We start from the raw sequence: 18260 nt of genomic DNA on the forward strand, positions 1-18260 counted from the left end.
ATATTCTCTAGATTGTTATGTAATATAGATTCCAGTTTCACGATGATAAAACAATCTCATTTTCCTGTGTGGCACATTATTTTCATATCATTAGTTCTTCGAACACCAAAAGTCCATATTATTACTGTAAATGCGAAACATCTTAGAATCTTTTGTCTGTTTACAAATATCCAATAAGATACTATGTACGTCGCCAACTTAAGATCTAACTGGATATTTGCAAAAAGACCAAATAATCTAGGATATTTTCGCATTCAAGGTAATGAGGACCAAACAATGGGAAAGTTGTTTCACCACTTACCAGATTTCTTTATGAGATACAAACCCAAAACAAAAAGTTTGGTCAAGAGGAAACCCATCTTAATTAAAAAAAAGATACCCTTCTGTCGTGTTGGTTAAGATGTGGATTATCTACCTCAGCAACCCTGGTGTTAGGGTTATAATTGAGCCGCCAAAGGCCCCTCTGCCGTGTCATACGAATCTCTGCTATCTCAAAAAATGCTGTTTTGAGAAAATCGCATTTAAAGTTTTTTTCAGTTAATCGTCTGTATAGTTCGTATTAAGTGAAATATCTTTCATCAAAATATCAGAAAATATTCTAAAATGTACTCTGAATAACAGGCACTTTTGATTTTTTTCTTTATTATAATAGTTTTTATTTAAATCGAGTTTAAGAGTTGTGCATGACCACTCTTCCATAGAAATGTGGTCACGCGGTCTGTGCTATATTAAATTAGCAGAGTTTGGCACATGCAGCCGGTTTGTTATAACTTTTATCTATCTATGCTAATTATTAGTTGTAAGAGATGATCGTTACAAGCTTTCTATAAGGACTGCTTTTTGGGGTAGCCCGGGTTGAGTAGACTAAGTGAAATATTAATGTACAAGTTGGGAATTCCTTTTTTTCTACCCTGACATACTTTTTTTGCTTCGTACACATTCATCAATCAGCAACCACCTTGACACCAGGGTTGATGAGGTTGGTACGTCACCTCACAACCCACACGATAAGAAGAAGATCAATCAGCAATCAGGAGCTCAGAATTATGTAATTTTATAATTTTAAATAAAATAATCTAAAATATAATGAACGTTTGGAAAAAATATTTGTGAAATATATAATTATGTTCAAACTTCTTCTCAATACAATGAAAAAAATGGGATTCCAACAGCATGTTTGCAATCATCAATCACAATGCCATAGCTAAAAATGTTTTAGGCATAACCTTCAGGAATCGATTAATTCCTCTTCACAATTTTCATCACTCCGAAATCATCGGCACACATGCACCACCCCTTACTAAAAACATCTGTTGAACCCTTACTAAATTCAACCATCCTCAAAGCCAGCACACCACACCCCCTTGGAAACACCTTCCAGTAGTTCGATAAAATAATGTTTTCGTGGCCAAGATTTTGCATTGTCGTACCTTCCGACGACTTATTTACTCTTTCTCCATACAATCTGCTAGACTGCATAACTCCCCTCTCCCGAAAACTTGTCTGCTATGCAAGCACGAACTGTACCAGACACGATGGAAGTTTGCACCGGCTCGAAACATACTCCCTACGCTTTTTGCAGCCACAAGCGTAGAAGAGTCAATCACTCTCAACAAGAATGTACAAGAATGGATCCTGTGAAGTTTGTACACAGAGTAGGAATTTGGTTTTCTATCGCGAGGGACAACCCTCGAAGAAAGTAGAAAATAAAACTATAAAAACTGGCCTCCTCCGCCTGCTTCGCCTCAGTATCATATTTCACCCTTGAGACAAACGTCTCAATGAACAGAACCAACGTTCTTGAAAACAGCAATCCCCACAGCTAGCCTGGGCATGCAAATAGCATCCTGCACTTCCACAGCAAAAACCTCGTCAACAGTAGGTACCTTCATTATTTAGATCGCCCTCTAAACATCTATGGGACTTATTCCACATATGAAACCCGTAGATATTCAGAAGATGGTGTTAAAATTGAAAGTACTGCCAAAAAGCTTTTAGCTTAGGATCATTATGTACATACTATGGATGTGGAAACCAACCGTAAAGGATTATTTTTCGAGAAAGGCAGTTCCACTGCAGGGTGAAAAGTCCATAATACAGCATCAGCATTCTGTCTCTGTATTAAACAACCCTTGCAACCACAAGAACTTGGCTTTGAATTGTGACAATTATACCTCACAAAAGAAAAATATAATTCTCTTCTTGGCTAAGATGAGATCAATCAACTCGTCCTCACTTGTGACTGCAGATAACACAAAGCTCTGGAACCAAGGTACACCCTCATGGCAGCTTATACAGTTCCCGGTTGCACAGCGAACTCTTGAATTCTCGAGAGTAAAAGAGATTGACGATCTGACAGATTATCACAAAAATTGACAACACAGACCATCAGTCCACAAAACCTGAATCCGTTTCGCGACAAACCACAAAAACCGCTTCCAAGGGGGTGTAATATACATAGAACCCTTGAAGAAGCCGAACCCAGCAAAGGTTCAACAAATGTTTTACAAAAAATCCCATTCGGCGAACGAGAATCATCTAGGAATAAAAGCAATAAACAAAATAACCCTGTGCTCATGAACTATTTACGATTTTGATGCTGCAATTGATGATCGAAACTAAAAATAATATTAATAGCGATGATGTTATCGCTTGCTTAGTTATGAAAACCCAGGGTTACATCTATTGCAATTCTTTATTCAACAAAAAAGTCACAAGACCTTATCATCCTCATCACATTTGAGTATGCTTTCTCACAACAAACCGTTTTCCAGCCTGGTATTGTATCCTCCCATTGATGGTTCTTGCAAAACTCGATCCTTTGACCAACGGTTCCAGGTAGTATCACTGTTCTAAAGAAGTTTCCCATTCTTATTCAAACCAAAAAATATTTCCCCTTTATGCCTGGTTCAAAGCATTTTGGGTCCTCGACTTCTCTCTCAGATTCAGGAAGTGTTTCCTCCCTGGGCGCCGGGTTTGCAAGTACAAAGAATGTCGCGAATCGCTAGGATTGCCTTCGTCGTAGTCACGCCTATCTATTGTAACTTTTAGTTAGATGAGTTAGGCGTGACCCACATGCAAAAAAATCAAGTTAGCAGACTTTGTCAACCTCTGTATCTCAAAAAGTATCAATAAATTTTAAAATGTTTTTACTGCACTATGTAAAGCATAGGATATAAACCCCTTTTGCACTGGTTATTCGTAACTCGACTATTTTAAGATAGCAGACTTGTGCGTGACACGGCAGCCCTCATATAGCTCATGTAACAACCACGTACTTATATCAGTAAGTAGTAACCGGGATCAACAAGCTTAACGCGCCTTTCGAATCACGGATCATCTTACTTTCGGTCAATCAGGTGATCAGCCTGTAATGTCCTAACCAACCTAGGGATCACAAGGTGATTTTTGTGTGTCCCCACCAGGATTGGAACCCGGGACCATCGGGATCGTGAGCCTAACGCTCAACCACTGGACCACAGAGGCCGTTATGATAAGATACTCTAATCTTTTTCCATTTAAATGATATCGTTTTGCCGAGTTGCCGAAATAATTCATCTGACTTTAGTTCTTTGTCAATTTGTCATGTACCCTATTTAGTTTATTTTTTTTTATACGTTACTCCCGTTTTACTCTTCTATAGTGTGGGTTATGAATTGGATTATCAACCTCATCAACCCTGGTGTCAGGGTTACTATTGAGCCACCTAAGACCCCTGACATGACTCATGTAACGACTACGTACTTACATCAATAAGTAGTAACCGGGACCAACGGCTTGAACATCAGCCTGTAATGTCCTAACCAAACTAACACAAAGTGATTTTTGTGATATGTCCCCACCGGGATTCGAACCCAGAACCTCCGGATCGTGAGCCCAACGCTCAACCACTGGACCACGGAGGCCGTTACTAATAACAACCAATAAAAACGACAAGTAAGGTAACTTAAAATTCATTTATTCGTAAGCTGAGTATACTAACACTTAGGATAAATAACAAAATCCGTAGTAAATAATATTGCATTGTGACAGTTGCAGGCTACAGCGCTTTCACCTTCAGCTGTTTCATCTTGGGAGTTTTGCGTTTCTGTTGTCGCTTCTGCTCTTTCAGTTCCCATCGACGCTGCTTCTCCGGGTCGTCCTCCTGTCGACATTATTATGTTTATTAAATAAATAATTAATGGCCCCGATTCCTGCAGACACCTCCTAATTTTACTTTAAATTATACCTGTCATTTTCTTATCCGCCGAAAAGGAAAGGGACGGATGATTGACAGCTCTACATTTTAAGAAGAATGAGTAAATGAATGAATAAACCGGGCGAATCGAAAACCAATTCTGGAAAATACGTTTTTTTTAATTAAGTTTGGAAGCAGCATAAATAGTGCCGTCCTTCACTAATGATGAGTACAAGAAAGAGATGGAGCTATGTTTAGAACTGAAACTAAAATAGGGCCAGAATCGATACCATTCGGTATTTCGAAATAAAAAAAAAACACAAAAGAGAAGGAACATAAAGTGGACTTATCTCTATTTAACAAAAACAGCACATAAGGACGGCTTTTTGGAGGGAAACGGGAACGGGACAGTTGCTTTCTTCATTGAATAATCTAAATAATTAATACGAAGTGGTGTTTTGTGGTTAATGATCGCATTAAGTTAATCGGAAGACATTCGCGAGTGTTATTATATCGGAGTATTCAATAAACAAAGTGTATCTGCCTATTTTCGCTTCGTGCCAGGAAGCCGCTTCATAACTCGAAAGTTTATGCGGACTTTTGAGTTAATTCGTTTGGGGTTCGGAGTAGGAGTCTACTCCGCGGTGGGGGCTTAGGTTTCATCATCATCACCTTTCATCATTTCATTAATCATCAAGAAAAAAAATACGTAAGACATGGCTGTATGGGCATAGTTCCCTTTGCCTTACCCTTCGGGGAAAAACAAAACAAAAAAAGCACATAAGGACACCCGATTGTCACTTTTTCGACCCATATTTAAAAAAAAGAAGCGCGACAGATTTGCATTGTTATTTATTTGTGTGACCGATATTTCCGTGCTTTTCTTGAAGAAATAAAAACGTACTGGAATCGTCTGCTACAGGCGACCATGTAGATAAGTGTAACCATGGAATAGAATAAAGAGGTTGGATGGGCCAATTGAGCGCGAAACGCGCACCATACAAGTATGAGCAAATGAACTATTTGCTCATTCAATTTTGCACACAATCACGGACCTCCGCGAAAATACATTAAAAGGTTGTCATGTCTATGGCAAGATGTCGATACCTGCAGGGCAAGAAGTCAAATATCGACTATCATGCAAGAAAATCCCTCCTTCACAGGGAAGCTAAACATACATACATACATAAACTCACGCCTATTTCCCACCGAGGTAAGCAGAGACTATAGATTCCATTTGCTTCGATCCTGACACACTTCTCTTGCAAAACACCTAAAAACCTTCTTTTAGCGTGAAAATGCTTCTTTTATGCGTGTTTTTTCTTTTTTAGGAAAGCTAAAAACCTTCGTATATTCGTATTTATAAAAAAAAATTGTATGCAACGAAAGTAGCCTTATACATTGTTTTAAGTTTACGCGGTTATTATCATAATTAAAACACATAATAACGGGTTCTTACCGCGTTTAAATGGGGATATGAGACTCCCGATATTTCGACACTGTTGCAAGTGCCATGATCACGGGATGACTGATGAGATTGGAGAGGAGTAGGTAGATCCATAATTTTCTACGGGCAGACATATCTGTCTACCCTCTTTCTTTGCCGCTTGTTTATGTTTTTGATATCGGAATGTTCGGAACTATCTGAACTCGCACCAAACTCATCCCGTTGTCGATGATGAAACCTAAGCCCCCACCGTCGGAGTAGACTCCTACTCCGAACCCCAAACGAATTAACTCAAAAGTCCGCATAAACTTTCGAGTTATGAAGCGGCTTCCTGGCACGAAGCGAAAATAGGCAGATACACTTTGTTTATTGAATACTCCGATATAATAACACTCGCGAATGTCTTCCGATTAACTTAATGCGATCATTAACCACATAACACCACTTCGTATTAATTATTTAGATTATTCAATGAAGAAAGCAACTGTCCCGTTCCCGTTTCCCGCCAAAAAGCCGTCCTTATGTGCTGTTTTTGTTAAATAGAGATAAGTCTACTTTATGTTCCTTCTCTTTTGTGTTTTTTTTTTATTTCGAAATACCGAATGGTATCGATTCTGGCCCTATTTTAGTTTCAGTTCTAAACATAGCTCCATCTCTTTCTTGTTCGGAACTATCTGAACTCGCACCAAACTCATCCCGTGATCATGGCACTTGCAACAGTGTCGAAATATCGGGAGTCTCATATCCCCATTTAAACGCGGTAAGAACCCGTTATTATGTGTTTTAATTATGAAAGTAGCCTTGGAATTTATTCAAAATCATAACGTAACCGCTCGTATAAGATGCACCTATGTGACTAGTCCTGCCACAGGCCGAGGCCTTTAAGGACTGTCACTGCAGACCATAAATAGTTTTGGAGCCGATTGTCGTAATTTCTGTGCATTATATTTGCATACTTTTGTAACTTGTATTTTATTATAAGTCTATGGTTTTAAATTGTCATGTAAAATTATAAAGTAAATAAATAAAATAAAATAAATAAATTTGAGAAGCGGTAGAGATATCGTAGTAGTAACTAGTAGCAAATAGTAGTAGTAACAGAGTGGGGTTGAACCGGCGACGGTTCCCATACAATTAGGGCCTTTCCAACCTCTTCTATTCCGTGGATGTAACATTAATTACCGCTAAGATCCTCTCCTTCTCTTGCTTCCTCTTCTCCTCGCGTCGCTGCGCAGCCTGCTCTTGTCTGGCGGCGTGTGCGCCCCGCATCCACGCCTCCGCCACCTTCTGACGGCGTTTCTCACACTTGGCCAATGCCTGAAAACAAAGTTAAACGATATAGTTTATTTGAAAAGTCCTCGAAATCCGTGATAGCCATAGAAATACTCTTTATTTGCTTTTGAAAAGGGTACATTAATAGATGAATGTTCATAAAAGTCCCTACTCATCGGCTATCAACGATCATCATCATTGGCCTTATACGTCTGTTTCAGACGATTTATGACGTCAATGCTTCGAAGAAATGCACTTTTTTTCATGACTGTGCAAGCCAATCCTAGAGCGACAATAGCACGCAAATATTGTTACAGTTTAGAAACATTTCCAATAATTTATCATGATTTGTGCTATTCGGAGAACGCAAGACTTATATTGTTTTTTTTTGACGTGACTTATTGTAGATTTGCCGCAGATGGCATTAACTACTTGGCCGGACTAACATTGTAAACCACTGAATTTGACCTTGTGAGTTTGAATTCATGTTTGAATTTGGACTTGAACTATCCTAATTGGGATAAATTAGTGAGCTTATGCTATGTTGTGTTTTTAAATACCTCCTTGCTGAGCCGCAGCCTCTTAATCTTGTCAATGAGGTGGAAGACCAGCTGCAGTAGAGGCCGGACCTCGCTGCCCCCGCCGTCGGGGCCGAGTGCTAAGCTCGCTAGTAGCACGCGTTCAGTCTCCGGGGGCTTCGTTGACGCTGTCTCTCTGTGGAATAATGATAATGTAAAAGACTCCCTAACTCATCTCCTCTATTAATATTTTCTGATCTAAGGCATACCCCAGACACTTATACAAAACACCTCGTTTTACACAGACACTACACATTGACGTTATCGTACACGCGCATCTGTGTGTGTGACGTCTGACGCCCGTATCATTGAAGACTAAAGACCGAGGGGGGGTGAGGTAAACCTAGCTTAGCCGCTGGTGGGGAGTGGAGTCAGTGGTTGACCGTTGGGCTCACTATCCGGAAGTCCCGGGTTCGAATCCCAATGGGGACATGTCACAAAAATCACTTTGTGAACTCTGGTTAAGACATTACAGGGTGATCACTTAATAGTCCGAAAGTAAGATGATCCGTGCTTCGGAAGGCACGTCAAGCCGTTGATCCCAGTTACTACTAACTGATGTAAGTAAGTAGTCGTACATGAGCCATGTTAGGGGCATTTAGCGGCTCAATCATAACCCTGACACCAGGGTTCATGAGGCTGGTTTTCCATCTCACAACCCACACGATAAGAACAGAAGACCGCGTAAACCTCAAACAAGGTTGCTTTTTCATACAAATTTCATAGTAATTTCATGTTTTGACGTTTAGTAAAAAGTAACTGATTTGACTAGTTGGAAACTAGCCTATTAAGAATAAAAAAGTATACATACTCAATCTGTTTAGGTCCGCAGTACCGGTCAGAGATGTGAATGTACTGTATGTGTTTGTGGTACTGTGTAAGGGCTGAGGTGACGCGCGTGTCCAAGATGGCGGCGGTGGCCTCCGCTGCTTCGGAGAGCACGGACAGAGCGGGCGGCAGTCCGTGCTTGTCGCCCGGACGGCGCTCTGGGCAGAACACGCTCTGACGACAACGTACATTATTAGGAGGCGTCATACACATGAGTGTCATACAGGGTGTTAGTAACATCGTAACGAATACTCAGGGGGATAATTCAGACCATGATTCTAAGTTTATATCACGTGGAATTTTCAATCCGAATATTCATAATTTTTTTGTTTTTTAAAATTATTTTCAGTTCCATGCTTTTACGACGGAAAATTCCACTTGATATCAACTCAGAATCTCGGCCTTAATCGCCCCTCAAAGTTTTCGTTTCGATGTCACTAACACCCTGTTATATGTCAGGGTCATTATAGGCTGGTCACCTGATTGTCCGAAAGTAAGGTGATCCGTGCTTCGTCGTTACATGCTCAATAGTAACCCTGACACCAGGGTTGATGAGGTTGGTGATCCACCTCACAACCCACACGATAGAAGAAGAAGTTTGGAAACTTATATTTTTAGTCATATTATTTTTAAACTGTTTTTTATGCAATGTAGACTACTAGCGGCCGCGTGGATATCGGTATCCGCGGTGAGAATTTCCGTTTTTTAAAATTGTTAAGCCTGTGTGTTATTCTGATGTATAAGCTACATTATTGTAAAGTTTCATTAAAATCCATTCAGTAGTTTATGCGTGAAAGAGTAACAAACATCCGAACATCCATACTCACAAAAATTCACATTTATAATATTAGTAAGACATTAGTAAGATAAAAAAAGTCGATGGAACTCGCACCAAGTCCTGCATCTCCTTAGCAAGTCGCGTGGCGATCTTCTTCTGTGCTACGCAGAGCACGAAGGGGTCTCCGTCTTCTCGGCCGAGCTCCACACGCACCAACAACGTGTCTGGTGTCGGCCTGGCCAGACCTAGCACCACGTGGACTAGGTCCTGACGCTATGGGAAACAAGAAATCGTCATTAAAACGTTATTATGAGAACACGAACGAAAATAGACCACAGACGAGAGTATAGTCACAGTGGTTCAATGGCATAGAATAAGGAATAATAGACATCGTAACAAAAACTTTAAAAGATGATTCAGACCATGACTCTGAGTAGATATCAAGTGGAATTTTCCGTCGCAAAAGTATGGAACAGAAAATAATTAAAAAAAAAACACAAACATTTTCATTAATTTTACGACAGGAAATTCCACTTGATATCAACTCAGAATCATGGTCTGAACCGTCATCCTCAGTATTCGTTACGATGTCACTAACACCCATACCTACTTGTATGGCTACCTGTATGTACTTGTAAATGACATCGTAACGAATACTGAAAGAGGTAATTCAGCTAAATGATCCAAACAAGAGTTCGAAAACAAATTCGACAATCGTTGGTTTAGACCTTTGCTGGATTCGAACCTGAGACCTCAAAGTAAGACAAGCGTTCTACCAACTGGGCTACCACGGCTTGATGGCCGCCATACAAAGTGTTTTATATTTGCTCAATCGTTAAAGGATCAATGCTAACAAATACAGGACACACAAAGCTGCTTTGCACCATGCAGCATCTAGTTTAATAATATATCTTGGGGTGGTATTAATAAACTAATCTCAGCTGAGACTGCCCTCAAGACCATGCTCAAAACCCTGTTTTTATATCGTCTCTGGAAAAGCAAAATTACGTAAGCGTCAATATCGTAATATTGCAGTCAATGTTTTAATGTCTTACTAAATATAGAAAATGAAAAAAGCTATGTAGTATGTTACTATGTTACGTTGACGTCATATAAATTGGATAAATGGATAAAAAAAACGAAAAATAAACTTTAAATGACTTTTTCCCGAAATGGCCTCTTGGCGCTTACGTATTTTTGCCTTTCCAGTGATGATATAAGAACTGTCGCATTGACATGATCTTGAGAGCAGTCTCGAAGCTGAGGTTTGTTTATTAATACCACCCTTAAAGTTTTACATTAATGTTATATAAGAACACTGTAGTTATATAATATTCTTATTTATCACACACTACTTGACACTACCACTCTTCAACTGAACACTTTAGGCTAAAAAATAAAAACAAATATATTTTTATTATTAATCATAAGTTTTTCGTAATGATGATACATCATCATCAGCCCATTAACGTCCCCACTGCTGGGGCACGGGCCTTCCCTACGGATGGATAGGGGGATCGGGCCTTAAACCATCACGCGGGCCCAGTGCGGATTGATGGTTATTAACGACTGCTAATTTAGCCGGGACCAAAGGCTTAACGTGCCTTCCGAAGCACGGAGGAGCTCGAGATGAAAACTTTTTTTGTGGTCACCCATCCTATAACCGGCCTTTGCGAAAGTTGCTTAACTTCGAAAATCGCAGACCGAGCGCGTTTACCGCTGCGCGTAATGTAATGGGTATAATACCTACTTATTTAAGCTTTTGTATTGGTACCATTAGTAATCGATATTGAAGAGCGCGGTCTTCTAACACAGGTGTTGTTCACTTAACAAAAGGCCGCTACACTTGGCAATAATTGTACCTTTTCGTTGAAATAAATAACTTTTTCTTTTCTTTCTTTTCTACCTTGATCAGTTTCAGGGTGAGCAGCATCCCCTCACAGCACAGTCGGCCGCTGCACCACATAGTGAAGCAGTGTTCCGCCTCTCGTCTCCAGCCGCGGGTGTCGCTGCCTGCCACCACGTCCGCGCCGGGCTCACCTGGGTACAACAAATTTAATAAGAATAAGATTAAAATAAATTTATTGCCAGTAACAATTTACATTTGCTATAAGAACTAGGTAATTATGAATATTACGAACACGGGCAAAAGGAAATGGCTCAGCTTGTGCTGTGATGGAGCCATGCTATGGCGCCATCCAGCGCTGGTTTTCAGTCATTTCCTCTTCCTGGGATATTGTGCGGAAGTAATTGTCAACGAGGGCTAGAAGACATTGAATAGAAATATACAGCAGATTTAGGTAAAAAAAAAACAATAAAATCAAAAGACAATCAAATAAAATTATAAGTAGGTACTCTTGAGTGTGTGTGTGTGTGTGCGCGCGCGCGAGTGCGTGAGCGTGTTTGTAGGTTTGTGTTTAAATGAATGTATATGTGAGAAGTAAACTATTTTAATAGCAATATAACAATTTATGCTCAAGTAATAACATAAGGTCACGACTAAGGATAGCTTGTCTAACGGTCTTTTATAGGATACACTTCGGTAAGTGTTGTTTGTTTAAAAATATCTTTATTTATAGAAAGTAAGGTATACAAATAGTTTAGATCTAGTACTAGCCTAGAATAAACAGATAAATGAAACTTACATATGTTTTGCAGGTTGTAAACACCTTTATAACTCATTTCAACACTAAACATACACTATTTTTATTTTATATCATTCGGTAAGTGTGCGCGGGAACTTCACGAGTTAATTCCACCCACTCCAACCCATCTACGGACTACTAGGCGACAGCGGGCATTTCATCCTTATGTTGTGGATATACCAGCAATCCGCAATAAACGTTTTGCCCCTTCTTTTTTGATGCGATCAGCGAAGGATTGGAACTGTCTGCCGTCGTCTCTTTTTCCAGCTCGTTATAATCTGCGAGTCTTCAAGGCTAGAGTGAATAGGCGTTTGCTAGGTATCTGTGATTCACCCCAGACCCTATCGTCACTTACCATCAGGTGAGACTGTGGTCAATGCGGGCCTATATTATATTTATAAAACTATATCCCAATTGGGGTAGTCAGAGGTACCCACACCTCATCAAGCTGTCTATTACAGCAACATCATTGAAAAAAGTGTAAAAAACGTGTGTGTGTGTGTGTGTGTGCGTGTATAGTGTGTGTGTGATGTGTAGTGTGTGTGTAATGTGTGTGTTTAGTGTTTTTATTATTATCATTGTTATTTATAATTTTCTTCTTTTCTCACCTTATCAACCCTGGTCTCAGTCCTCACGTGGTGGTATATTATGGAAAGCAAGGTGAAGCGTGGGTGCTTAGTTCATCTTGCGATGATGTACCTCTGCTTACCCCAATTGGGATATCAGAGCTTATGTTATGTTATAATGTTAAAGTCGAACGGGTTGGCTCATCAAAGCACCCATCAACTCGATGATTCTGTTACCAGGGTTGATGAGGTAGGTCATTGACCTTACAACAAGAAACATGAAGCTACTGACCGACTAGCGTGAAGTTGTCGTCGAGCAGTGGTTTGTGCATGGTGAGGAAGTTGTGCGCGATAGAGGTGTTCTTGGCGCGGCCCACGGCGTATGCCAGCGCATACGCAGCCAGCAGGCAGCACAGCATGCCCTCCAGCCAGTATGCATCCCAGCGCGGGCGCACCATTATTGGGACCTGCGCACAAACATCAAAACTAACTAGCGGACCCGGCAGACTTATTTTATCATACTATATTAAGTTATATAACTCCCGGCAAACTTCTTGAGCATCGAGTGTCGTAGTGGGGGAAAGTTCGCGCACGTACACTTCCGTGCAAAAAAAAATGAACTTTTGATTATTTTCTTAACTTCATTAAAAAAAAACAATTATTAAGTATATTATTTAATTATGTTAATAAAACTAAACTTATCTATATTATTATAGTTTATTAAAACTTATATTATATTATTATACTTAATAAAAAACTAATCGTCAGGTAAGTATGATATTCCTTCCATGAGATTGAAACCAGCAATACCAGAGCTAGTGCTAGGTTTTGGATCTGTAGACATAGACCTCGTGCTAGTAACTAATTCTTAAACTTAAAAAAATGAGCAATAACAAAAAAATCTAATAAAAAAGCAATAACAAAAACGTGAGAGTTTCACTGCACGCAAGTGTATTCGGGAGTCAAAGGGACGAAGACAGAGTGCGCGGGGGAAGTATCGACTGATCTACCAATAGCCGGTCAATGCGGTATTCACCCGCCCCCGCGCCCCGTACCGCACCACCAAAGAGATCTAAAATTCGGTTGTGCGCAGTCAAGGTCGATGCTCAAGAAGTTTGCCGGGACCTATACCTATCGTTTTCTCATCCGCCGAATAAGAACGGACGGATGATTGACAACTGTTAATTTTAAAATGAATGAATAATCCGGGCGATTAAAATAGGCATCTCCCTCATATGCGATCCGTTTGTCGTGTACTGACAATTGACGTATGTTCCATCCCAATTACATTGACTAATAACCCAACAGAATTAAGTTGACAGCACACGTCAAACGGTTTGCATACCAGCGAGATACCTTTTTGATTCGCCCAGATTATTCATTCTTACTCGTTCTTCCTAAAATTAATTAAAAAAGAGGTGTCAATCATCCGTTCCTTTCCTTTTTGGTGGATAAAAAAATGACAGGTATAACTTAAAGTAAAATTAGGGGGTGTCTGCAGGAATCGGGGCCAATATACATATACAATATATGAGTACGAAATCTAATATCTGAATAAGGCTCCCACATCTGTCAGCACCTCTTCGCACTTTCCTATGCTTCTATCCTTTTCTGTTACTCAGAACCGTCAGTTGCTAGAGCGAGAGGGAGCGACCGCACGCGGCAGAATCGACGTGACGATAGCGTAAGCACACGTACGCCAATTGAGACAGATAAGGTTCAAACCGAAAGGCTTTATTTGAAAAAATAAGCATTAGATGTCAATTTTAAGTTGATACATGGAAAAAGTGAGGAGCTCGATGGCGCAGCGGTATACGCGCTCGGTCTGCGATTGTTGAAGTTAAGCAACTTACGCAAAAGCCGGTCATAGGATGGGTGACAACAAAAAAAAATTCATCTCGAGCTCCTCCGTGCTTCGGAAGACACGTTAAGCCGTTGGTCCCAGCTGCATTAGCAGTCGTTAATAACCACTAATCCGCACTGGGCCCGCGTGGTGGTTTAAGGCCTGATCTCCCAATCCATCCATAGGGAAGGCCCGTGCCCCAGCAGTGGGGACGTTAATGGGCTGGTGATGATGATGATGACATGGAAAAAGTAAGTTACCGAGAAAATTATCTTGACAGACAAACGGGCGGACAACAAAGTGATCCTGTAAGGGTTCCGTTTTTGAGGTTTTTCCTTTTAAGGAATCCTAAAAAGAGAACGTACCTTTGATATGGTGATCTTTGGTTGTTCGGCGGAGCGCGGCGCGTTATCCTGGAACCCTTCGAACTCCTCCGGGTCGTGGAAGTGCTCGAACTCATTGTCCTCATCCTGGGTACGATAAAGTTATAATTATGAAGACTACAGAGGATTTCTTCACTAACACAGTTACCTCGGCCATTACAGACGGCGATACAACTCACCATCTATCACGTTGGTGTAATAGAAAGCTCGGTGAGCTGTGGGTACTTAGTTCATCTTGCGATGGATGTACCTCTGACTACCCCAATTGGGATATAGTCTTGAGCTTAGGTTACGTGTTTTGTTATTATAGGGTTGCATGCAACCCAAGGCCGCAAATGCCTGTTTCAAAATGATGAACTAATTATTTGGGCGTCCTGCCAACAAAATACGTTGTAAATACGAGAAGTACTTAGGTATGTACCTATCTGTTAGTATATCTATAGTACTTGGTACTACATAGTTTAGTACTAATAATAGTACCTACCTACCATTAAACAGAATGACTAGATCAGTACAATTAGCGATTATATTTAAATATCACATTTTAAAATAGTTCCAATGCACGGTAAGAATTGGGTAGTTTCCTAGGTCAATGATAGATTATGAAATTGTGATTTCTAAACACTAACAACAAAATGTAAAGGTGACAAAAGTGTTTCCTTATTTCTATTTAACTTATTTATAAATTTTAATAAAAAAAATGTAACATTTGATTACATTTTTCTATGACGTCATAGGTTGCTTTTTCATAATTCCATAGGCATATCATGTTTTGACGTTTAGTAAAAAGTAACTGATTTGACTAGTTGGAAACTAGCCTATTAGATCTGTCAAAGTACAGGAGCCAATGTTGTGACTTCATTAGCTTAGTAATGTATCAGTCGAAATAAGGCCAATCGATTATTTTCTATCTAAGACTACTTACTTCTATAATCATACTTATAACCTATTATTTTATTTGTTCGCATGAATATTACACCCAAATACAGCAATTGATCTATTTTTCATCATCATTAAATTAAGAGCCACACTCTTGTCAGTGTAGCATTCTCCATGCTACTTTTTTAGGGAAAAATAGGGCTGTGGTTTCCCTCTTGCCTTCCGCCCCGCTGTACTCTGTCTGACGCGAGTGGGACGGCGCCCAGAGTAGACTTCTGTCCTCCGCCTCTGAATAGTACTGACAGTTACTACTACCCTCTGTCAGGTTCCAGGTTACAGTCCCTGAGACTACTTTTTTTGGTGATCTAATTATTCAATATTCTTTATTTGCATACTATGATGGTGGATCTATTTTTAAATAATATTAATCTATAACTTTTCCTACAAGTTGGTGGTGAGCCATACCTCTTCTTGTAATAGTTGACAACCACCTTGGTTATCTATAAAATATATTATTATATAAAATGGTTAATTCCCTATTTAGTTGTCATGTTTAATATATAATCTTGAACATACCTCTACCATGATCTCGTCTTCTTGTTCTGCACTGGGCTGGAACTGTTCCTTGGGCTTCGGCTTTGGTGGAGGGGGAACCTCTTTGACGTCATCACTGAAATCTGAATAATACAAAACCGGTAATTTGTCACTTATAACAGACAGTCTAAATGTGGAGAGTATAGCCCACTGCTATACCGGTAACATTACTATTACATTACATTTTTAACACATTTATAAGATCATCAAGGATCATTCAGTTGCAGTAGTGTTGCCCAATAATCGATTAAATATTGATTAATAATAAATTATTTACCCCAAAATAAACTAAATATTGATATCGTCCCTTAGCTTACAACACCGCTCAAGTCGAAAATTGGCGGTTTTTACATTTTAATGCCATTGGATGAAGAAAATAAAGGTTAAAATAAAGTAAATCGTCAAAATAAGTATAAATAATTATTTATTAACCGCTAACTAGAGTATGTATTAAGTAGCAATAAAAAAATCTACAGATATTTTAAATAAGACATTTTTTTTCATCTCCTGTAAAGTTGGTAAAAATGACTTAAGCGGTGTTGTAAGCTAAGGGACGATATGCCTGTCAATACATATCAATATTTAAACTATTTAGGGGTAAATAATCAATTATTCGGCAACACTAAGTTGAAGTCAAAACTCTGTGTGAATTCACTTTTACAAATCTATGCAAAACCCCTAAATAATTTAAATATCGAAAAACCTATAGATACATATTGATATTTAGATTATTTAGGGGTAAATAATTTATTATTCGGTAACACTAAGTTGAAGTGAAAACTCTGTGGTAGTTCACTCTTACAATTCTGTAATCTATGCAAATTGAAATGACTTTTAGGTTTAGCTGAGCCAGTGAGTCAATCAAGGAATCGTATCAGAATCATGATAAATATCCAGCTGATTTCGGCTATGGCGAATGCTACAGCTCCTACATTCATATGCTTTCATGTGGCTTATATAACCAATGATGGTATTTACATGTGACTCTCTTTATATCAGTAGACAATATTTAACCAACCAGTCTTCCCAGCAATGGCAGGCTCGTCATCAGCATCAAACTGCTCAAACTCTGCAAAGTCATCATCCTCCATCTGGTCTTCAAACCCTCGCACTAGACATGTGCTGGCCAGGAGCACCAGGGAGAGAAGGAGCAAACGCATCTTGACCCTGGAATGTGTGCAGACATATTAAGAAAATCTTAATGTTAATGTTAATCTCAGTGTTAATTTTACTTTCATTTGGTACATAAATAAAATAAATAATTTGTACCTTGCAAGAAGCCACAGAGGAATGAATACAAAAAGGAATAAAAAATACTATGAATTAGCATTTACTTTGATGTAAAATTGATTGTCTGATATCTTAGACTGAAAAGGAGTTAATGTACCGTAACATGCTGCAAAGACTGACAGCATAAGGGAAAGTCATGTTCAATAAATTAATCAGAACCAGAAATAAACAAAACAATTATAACATACCATACTCAGTAAGTATATAGAATTCTTGACAAAAAGTATGATATAGTGTGAAACTAGATAAAAAAGCAAATGTCATAATTTCATAAACCATGAGAAAATAAGAATCTTTCTTTTTAAAATTATACAAAGTATTTGCGAATCTATCTACTTAGTTTTTTGCTATAATCAGCCACTATGTTATGAATGAATAATACCGTGAAGTCGAACGAAAGCCATCCACAAACAATAATTGAAATAATCTTATCTAAGTTAGGTTCTCCAAGGTTGAAACTACAGAACAAGAGTATTGTAAGGCTTCTCAGAGATTGAATTACACTGTTTTACGCCTTACTTGGTGGTTAACATTCTAATACAATTCTTACAACTATGCAAGGGACAGGAAAATTAAAATTATTCTGATGTTTATTGACTTTGAAGGTACTTGACCTACAAGTATAGGTTATGCAGTAAGAATTGTATGATTTTAATTGAAGAATCAATTACAATATTTTTTATTCATTAAAAATACGGGAGAGCATTAGTTTCAAGGCGTTCTAATTATATTTTTTCAGATATATCAAGGTAAAAATAGCAGGAACTCAATACGCATTTTCAAACCTTAGTTTACGTCGGATTTATTAGCACAATAGAAATATCAATTACCTGGTAACTTTATTTTCTAAACTTAATAATTAAATCACTTCATTAACTCAAATAATTAAATTAATTCAGAAAAAACCTATCATCACTCTTTATCACGGCATACATTGAAATAATAAATTTGACGTTCCTAACAATTCATTTTCATTGCTC

The 18260-nt window shown here is 38.8% G+C and overlaps 1 protein-coding gene across 2 annotated transcripts; it reads right to left on the reverse strand.

Annotated features, from left to right (window-relative positions):
- Positions 1–3937: 3937 nt before the first annotated feature.
- Positions 3938–18260, reverse strand: LOC126373824 (PAT complex subunit CCDC47). Of its 2 annotated transcripts, none has more exons than XM_050020150.1 (11): positions 18111–18260; positions 17009–17157; positions 15973–16073; positions 14500–14604; positions 12584–12758; positions 10987–11120; positions 9195–9353; positions 8286–8476; positions 7457–7610; positions 6807–6941; positions 3938–4144 (listed from the first exon to the last, which is right to left on the reverse strand). In XM_050020150.1, the coding sequence occupies exons 2-11, from the start codon at positions 17148–17150 to the stop codon at positions 4040–4042; spliced, it is 1401 nt and encodes a 466-aa protein (XP_049876107.1). In that variant the 5' UTR covers positions 17151–17157; positions 18111–18260; the 3' UTR covers positions 3938–4039. The 2 variants fall into 2 exon arrangements, with proteins under 2 accessions (XP_049876107.1, XP_049876108.1); XM_050020151.1 differs by lacking the exon at positions 18111–18260 and adding an exon at positions 17663–17685.

The sequence above is a fragment of the Pectinophora gossypiella genome, chromosome 16, assembly GCF_024362695.1.
Source record: "Pectinophora gossypiella chromosome 16, ilPecGoss1.1, whole genome shotgun sequence".
Classification (NCBI taxonomy): Eukaryota; Metazoa; Arthropoda; class Insecta; order Lepidoptera; family Gelechiidae; genus Pectinophora; species Pectinophora gossypiella.

Bases quoted from the DNA above. Each gene is read 5' to 3' on its own strand.
- LOC126373824 (XM_050020150.1), bottom strand. From the start codon at position 17,150: ATGCGTTTGCTCCTTCTCTCCCTGGTGCTCCTGGCCAGCACATGTCTA. The intron at 12,759-14,499 runs GTACGTTCTCTT...GTTTGTGCGCAG, and splicing joins CAAAGATCACCATATCAAAG to GTCCCAATAATGGTGCGCCC. The intron at 9,354-10,986 runs GTAGAAAAGAAA...TGTTTCCCATAG, and splicing joins TCACCCTGAAACTGATCAAG to CGTCAGGACCTAGTCCACGT.